Below are 8041 nucleotides of genomic sequence, written 5' to 3'. Positions count from 1 at the left end.
ATAAATATAATAATAGTTACTAGAGAAATATAAATAAAATAGTAAGTACTAGAGAAATATAAATATAATAGTAAATACTGGAGAATTATAATTATAGTAGTAAATACTAGAGAAATATAGATATAGTAGCAGCTACTAGAGAAATATAGATATAGCAGCAGATACTTAAAGAGTTAAGATTTATAGGCGTATTATTAAGGCGCGTGTGTTCGTAATCTTCTCTGTCTCGGTTTTTCTATCACCAGCTTACTGGAGTTTTCGCGCTCGTTGCCCTTGCTACTCTCGGTAAACGAATCCTCAGGCTTGTCGTCTACTTGTTTAATGATGCGGTTGATCATGTCCAACGTTTTTTTTTTTTGGCATCTGTTCTGAAATCGTTATTATCGCTGTCTTCGTCGACGTCGTGGAAAAGAAGTCCGGCGTCGTCAGTCTCGTGGTCAAAGGGGTAGTCATCAGGCATATCTATGTCCGCATCCCGTCTAGCATCTTAAGCCCATCGTTGGGTAAGAGTAACATCATGTTCAGCCATGTTTTCCATTTGCTGCAGCGCACTAACACTCTGGAACAGCTACCGAAGAACAAACTGATACTACTACGCAAAAGATGGAAGGCCTGATACTTGCAGAGAATCCTTTCAAAGGCAAGAAATGTTTTAACTGCCGCGAAATGGATCACATCGCCAAAGTCTGCCCCAAACCACGAGTTCGACGAGCCAGTGTGTTTTTTTCTTCTCGCTGTCTTTCCACATTCTTGATTCTAACCAAAAATCTGTAGAGAAACAAAACTACCGACTCCTCAAACAAATTCACTCGAAATGCACATTCAACTACTATAATGGTGGCGGTGATAATGGGAAGAAAATTGTCATAATGGGTAAGAGTAACATCATATTCAGCCGTGGTAGCTGAAAAAGATGACGTGAAGCCGCTGTGTTCGATATAAGGCATCCATTGATCGTTTGTGGACGGATGGCTCTTGGTGTGATGTCACCTTAGGAGGCATCTTGTTGATGATCCAATAGCGTCGAGTGATTATACTGCATCTACGTGCCCGTGTTTCCGGGATGTCCGTGCAGCTTGCATGACATGAAAACAAACATTAGACGAATGAGAAAAAAGGATGAACGGGATGAGTGTGACGGACGTGTTGATAAGAAGGCGAGACGTTGATGAAACGAGGTTCGGGAAGTGTGTGAGCGGGCCGGGTGTTGATACAAAGATCCGGAGGCGGCACTGGGAACATGGGACGCAAAGTCCGCCCTGAGAAGAAAATTGCATTGAAGCGTGAGTCATGTCATGGGAACTCGACGACTGGAAAGGACTCGTAAGAGTTTTGCCAGGGCTCCCACGTGGTGCTGGACGTCTGACAGGTCCTTGCGACTGGAGAGACGTCGGAAGTGTCTGCTTGCAGCACTTCATCGGGCTCTCATGATTGAGAGTGTCGCCCACAGCGGAGGATTGACTACTAGCTATTGCTACGTAGGCAGCGTTAATAGTAAGTAAGCCACCTATGTATAGCACGGGAGAGCAGGACCGCGGCCGTTGGTCCAAATATAAGTGCGTGCTCTGAATCCATAATAAACCAGGTGAGCTATATTAAGAAGGGATCGAGTAAACTTGATAGGGCTGACGACGCTCTGGTTGGCTGCTTACAGAACTTTCCTACTCTGGGTAACTTTTTAGTGCGATGGGACCTTTTGAAGGGCACCGACTTGTGGACGCGTTTTTAGAAGCTGACGAGTGGCTTTTCTGGGTCTCTTCTAGTTTGTTGCCAGCTTGGATGTGTAATGTACGAGTTTGTTGGTTGATTGGCTGAGAGGTTTTTAGTTGGCGGATATTACAAGTCAAGTGCAGAAGTTCTGAAGTCGGCTGAACCTGGTATAGAAAAGCGAGGTACAGGTACCGGTACCGGAAGCTCTGGGGGCAGAAGTTGGTTCGTTAATGCAGCACTACAGATTGCTTAGCAATGGCAAAAGGATTGGCGGGCCAGAAAGCATGCAATCAAAATTCCAAATAGGGTGGCGTTTTGATAGCACAGGGGAGGGGATGCAAGATCCCGAGCAAGCTGGCGTCTCGCGATTGCAGCATCGATCGGTGTGTGTGTTTCATGTATGATTTATTCTTGTCGCAGCTAGATTGGCATCGCGGGTTCCTCCCTGGTGGCGGCGGGGTCCTCAATAACCCGAAGAACAATAGGGAGAATTTGACTTTGAATTCGTGTGTCTGTGGGAAGAATGCGCCGACGCCGACTTGGCGTCTTCTGAGGATTTTTTACTTGTGTGTGCACTCCGTATGTGTGTGTGTTTTGCGAGGATGGAGATTTGACATTGACTTACAAAGTCCGCCGTTGCGTTGCACAGATCCGCATAGCGTAAGATTGCTCGGGAATCCAAGCAGTTTGTGCGTTCATCTCCGCAATAGCCGATGCTGTATCGGGAATATTACGCCTGTGTGTTTCTTGTGACTTGTCCACCTTTTTCCGTCAAGAACTAATAAGAATCGTAAATCATCGTCAATAGTAATATTAACCAAGGTATGAGGCTTTCATGTTAACAAGTTTACAACTGCTACCATGACCATCTTGATATGCGGAAATATAGAGGATTATTAACTCGCATCGGGGTAATGATTATCGGAGCTGCAGGTCGTACATAGCCTAGCTGACAAACAATGCCAGAAAGACAACGGACTCCACGAAGCCAAGACGACGGAGGGCGTTACAGCATGCCCGATTTTGAGCATCGATGGAGCACGGATGGGGAACAAGTAAAAGACAAATTAGTTCCATATGATGTGATTCTGCACCTTGTTTCTACTGTCACACGATGCAGTGTGCTAGTGGCAGTTCCCCATTAAGGCATCAATCATGGTGGTCAAGCGTCGTCTGGTGAGAAAGGGGTCAGTCAGTGAAGCAAAACCACACGGCGACTTTTTTTCTTGGTGGTGTTGGGATGTTTGGTGGCGGGCAGGATTGTTGCCCCTTTGCACCGCCTGTTGACTTCTATTTACTTCCATTTTGCTTTATTTCCTTTACACTGCTTGATTATGTGTCTGTTATATAACCATTTGATAACTTACATCAATGCGCGTGTGTGTAGGCAGCCTCGCTGAAGCCGTCGTCGTGTGTGAAAGTCGAGGTCCAAGGCTCGCTTCAACGCACTGACTATTAGAGGTACCTGTACTTGCTACACGGCATGACGCCAGCGGTATCACTTGGCCAAGGCTCTAGCCGTTCACGGCCGCACGTACAGGGTATCAGTGGGCTGATGGGCGCCGAAAAAGAAGCAGAAGCGGCTTGTGCGGCACTGTCGCTGAGACGTTTGGGACCCCGATTTGGTACCTGTACCTTGGCAGTACGGGGAACCGTCAGACAGCGCCAGAGCCTGTAAGGAGAGCGTCAGGCGGAGCCCTTCAGAGGGCTTTCCCGAGTGGGTTTTGGGGCTCAGCAACTGGAAGAGAGCGCCTGTGTCATCCGTCGACGGGCTGCGGGCTTGTGGTCGCACCGAGTACCAAGTACGAGCACCAACTGGAGATAGTCCGTACTCGTACTCCGTACAAGATCCATTAGGTTCAGGTTCCTGGTCCCCGCTTGTTTTCTCACTGCTCTCAAATCAAATCATCCTCCTTCGCTCACTCCTTCAACTCACTCCCTCACGTTGCCCCAGATGCGCGCATCCGAATAGCCTCTTGTTGAGTTTTTCTTCAGAGGCGAGCTTCTCACAACTTCTGTTCCAAATTCGCGTCGTATCGTTCTATTCGTCATAGAACCTCCCTGTGGCGACTCTCAACAACGGATTAAAGCCACAGACAGCCCATTCACGTCTCTCACCTCGGCTTGCGACATTCGCCATTGACACATCGCATTTGATGCCCTCTAACCCTGGCTTGGGTATCACAAAAGACCTCACGCCATATAGTCTTTTCTAGTGTCGCCCGTCCATTCTGCATCGGCATACGGCACCAACTGTTTGACCCTGCGTTACCAAGAGCTATAACACCAGTGCCGGATTAGCCTCGGACCATCCCGTCTTTTGCATGTTAGCCGTGTCGACTGGTCCCAATCACAGGCCATAGCGATACACGCATAACAAGACAAGACATTTCGCATATTTCACCGACAAAGGCGACGTCAACTGCATCTCATCCCGCTACCACCATGGATCGCCTGGGGATGTTCCAGATGCCTGGCCTGGTGCAACCACCGCTCACAGGCCAACCACCACAAATCTTTGGCTACGATGGCTTGACCAACTTGCAGCAACTTCCACCGGACATGACGGCACAGATGTTTGCCGACTCCAACTTGCTGCTTGACGACAGCCAGGATGCTAAGAGAAGGAGAATTGCTAGGGTAAGCTTCCCCCATATGCCCGTTGAAACGGCGCATATGTTGCGGTTGGCTTCCAATGAAATAGCTCGAGATGCTAATCTGGTCTTTCTATGACCTTTCTCTAGGCCTGTGACCAATGTAGAAGGAAAAAGATCAAGTGTGACGGCAAGCTGCCATCGTGCACTCATTGCACTAACTACAAGACCGAATGCATCTTCACCCAGATTGAAAAGAAAAGAGCGACGCCAAAGGGGTAAGACTGTCCAGGCGTCCTTTGTACGAGCTCTACTCACACATGATAGGGCCAAATATATCGAAGCACTGGAGAACCGTCTAACTCGCATGGAAAAGCTTCTTCGGCTGGCCGGTACGCTCTTCAACCTTTTCCCCCGAGACAAGTTTTGACCTTACTTACGCATGCTCCTTAGGCATTCTCGTAAATGAGGATGATGATCTTGCTGAACTCGAGAAGCGACTTATCGAAAAGTCAGGACATCCAGCAGCCGTTGCTCCAAGCTCCGGCCCCTCCTCGCCTTCTCGCCTTACGTCGGAAAGCGACGCTACAGCTTCCCCCAGAAGCTCCGTCACATCTCCTGGTCTGCATAGGGAGAAGGAGAAGGACAAGGAAAAAGACAAGGATAAGACACAAGAGGATAAACAGAAACCAGTTGCCACCCCAGGCAGCCTTCAGGGCGAGGAGGAAGTCGAGGCTTTGTCTGAGATGATGTGCTCCCTCGTGACAAATCACTGCGGAGAGACCAGATATATTGGTAAAATCATACATATTGGCAAACTCGTTATGGATATGCTCGACTAACAAGACGTAGGCTCTTCGTCTGGGTTTTCAATTTTCTCGCCAAAGGGCGTCCAATGGATTAACAACAAGACTGGCGACGCCACTTTCCAGAATATGATCTCTGAAGTTTCCGAGGACGACCACAAGTGGACAAATTGGAAGCCTGAAATATTCAGCGACCTGTTTCAGCGACCCGTCTTCCGACCCCTACCGTCAAAGCCCGAGGCCATGTCCCTGCTCAAGGACTTCTTCGAAAACTTCAACTGCATGTTTCCGCTCTTCCACCAGCCGACTTTTATGCACCTAGTCGAACGCCAGTACTCCGATGATCCATACCAGGGCTCCGGTTGGTGGGCCAGTCTCAACTGTGCTTTAGCCATCGCTCATCGCCTGCGCGTCATGAGTAACCTGGTTCCACAAGAGGAGGATGAAAAGGCGTGGGGTTATTTGAAAAACGCCATGAGCGTCTTTGCCGAGCTCACCATGCGCAACACGGACCTGTTGAGTGTTCAGGCCCTGCTTGGAATGGCGCTCTTCATGCAGGGTACACCCAACCCTCAGCCAACCTTCCTTTTGATTGCCGCTGCCATTCGACTTTCGCATAGCATTGGTCTCCACAAGAAGGGAACGGGATTCAACCTCAACCCCATCGAAATCGAGCAGCGCAAGAGAGTGTTTTGGATCGCTTACATGCTGGACAAGGATCTCTGCCTGAGATCAGGGCGTCCTCCTGCTCAAGACGATGACGACATGAACGTCGAGCTTCCCGACGCTGACCCTGAGGATAACATTGGAAACATTCCTCTGGCAGATGGAAAGGGCAAAATGAATTTGTTCCGGGTCATGTGCGAATTCGCCGTCATCGAAAGCAACGTGTACAAGAGACTCTATTCAGCCAAGGCGGCTAAACAATCCGACGGCGAGCTTCTTGCTACAATTGGGGAGTTGGATCAAGAGCTAGAGGAGTGGAAGGACAGAATCCCCATTGACTTCAGGCCTGAACATGAAATCAGGGCTTCTCACACGCCCCTCATCCTCCACATCGTCATGGTCCATTTCACCTATTACAACTGCTTGACGACGATCCACCGCATGTCGATCCACCATGGATTCTGGACAAGCCGACTGGCCAACTACGCAATCTCGGGCCAGAATGTACGGCCGCTGAACCCTAGAGTATTCTCGTCTGCTATGCTCTCAACAGCAGCAGCACGGGCATCCATTTCTCTACTCAAATATATTCCACAAGGAGACTTTTCTTGTGTCTGGTAAGAAACTCATGGTTCTCAACTCAGAGGGAGGTAAAGGCTAAACATTTTGATAGGTTGATTTTATACTTCCCAGTATCAGCACTTGTCACCCTTTTCGGCAATATCCTTCAAAATCCTCTCGACCAGCGGGCGAAATCGGATGTTCGACTAATGAATCTCGTCGTCACTTTCCTCTCCATGCTTGGCCAAGAGGCAGAGCAGGGCGGAGTCCACAGAATGCTGGGCATCTGCTCCGAATTCTGTCGCATCGCTCAGAGAGTTATTGAAAAGGCTGAGAGAGAACAATCTTCCCGTCGCAAGCGCAAGCCCGCGGAAACTCCAGCAAACGGTGATGCTCGTAACCAATCCTTGTCGCCAAATGCTGCACATACCGCCAAGTCGACAACCCCAGCATCTTCGACTCATACTCCGCAGCACACAGGCAGCACCGCAACGACGACGCCGCAGTCCAATGCCCATGACACCCTATCGCCCGAGTTTGCTGCTGCACGCTCATATCAGAATGCTGCGAACAGAGCCACGCCGTCAGGGTCGTCACCGTCACTCGACTCCATGGGATGGGCACAGGATTTCCAGGTTCCCCAGGAGATGGAGTTTGAATCCTTTGAGGAAATGACCGGATTCGGTGGTGACCTCCAGTCGCCACCAGCGCCCAGCGGCCGTGGTTTCCAGCAGCCTTTGCTCCCCCAAGATCTCTTTTCCCTATCAATGAGTCTTGATTGGAACTGGGTTGAGATGAGTGGAGGGGCGTATCCCACGGTCGAAAACGGCAATTTTGGCGGCCTTGAGAATACCGGAGTCCTAGATCCAAGACAACATCCACAGTGATTTGGATGATGCTGGGGAAGCTGGGGTTTTGGCTGATACCATCTTTGCATGGCGATCTATATACGATTCGATGGGATGAGTGTTTATAACTTGTTTGTTTGAATTTTGTTTCAAGTTCTGTGAATGGATTTTCGTGGGATAAACTGGTTTGAGCGAGCCTGAATGTATTCTAGCATGACTTAATGACCGGATGCCATCTCAACTCCGTCCTTGTTTTTTTACCTGTTTGTTTCTTTCCTTCTAGTTCATTCTCTCTTTGAAGTCTCTCTTGGTGCGATCAGATAGACATGTGGCGTCATTGCTGAAAGTAATCAAGGTGTATATTAAACTACTTTATTATTGTTAATTTACACTTAGCCGTCGTATCTCGTAAACCCTCACGTGGTGGTATCAAGAAGCATTTCTCGCGCAACACTCGATATACAGAGAGACAAGTATATGTGCCAATTACGCTGGGGGGCCAGCTTTATTGTTTCACCTACTGGTATCTGTGTAAAAAGCAAACACGACGAGCCATAAACTTCCCCTCCAAAAAGGTCTTTTAAAAAAAAACTAGGGGAAAGGGGGCTAATAAAACAAACCATCACACCCGCATTTCCCTTTTAGCTGTCCCCGAGGCAGGGAAAAAAAACTTGCACCTTTGTGACCAGAAAAGGGCTCAAGTGTTATTCCCACGAGCCGCCCTCATCCCAAGATGTCTTTAGCCCTCGTTTTTCTTCTCTCTCATTTCAGCCGTTCTCATTCCGTCCGAATCGTTCTCCGTCCTCGCTTTGAGTTTCCCTTCCATGACGTTTCTGCGGCTTGTTTCAGCAGCTCA

The 8041-nt window shown here is 48.8% G+C and overlaps 1 protein-coding gene across 1 annotated transcript; it reads left to right on the top strand.

Moving 5' to 3' along the window:
* Window positions 1-4155: 4155 nt before the first annotated feature.
* M431DRAFT_7289 (hypothetical protein) lies at window positions 4156-7224 on the top strand (the record flags this gene model as incomplete). Its single annotated transcript, XM_024922080.1, has 6 exons — window positions 4156-4350; window positions 4455-4582; window positions 4632-4696; window positions 4758-5099; window positions 5157-6393; window positions 6450-7224. 6 exons carry the CDS (start codon window positions 4156-4158, stop codon window positions 7222-7224), a joined length of 2742 nt encoding a protein of 913 aa, XP_024772464.1.
* Window positions 7225-8041: the final 817 nt, after the last annotated feature.

Source organism: Trichoderma harzianum, assembly GCF_003025095.1.
Source record: "Trichoderma harzianum CBS 226.95 unplaced genomic scaffold M431scaffold_9, whole genome shotgun sequence".
NCBI classification, from domain to species: domain Eukaryota; kingdom Fungi; phylum Ascomycota; class Sordariomycetes; order Hypocreales; family Hypocreaceae; genus Trichoderma; species Trichoderma harzianum.
Note: the sequence above shows the minus strand (reverse complement) of the source record. Positions and strands in the feature narration are given on the sequence as shown.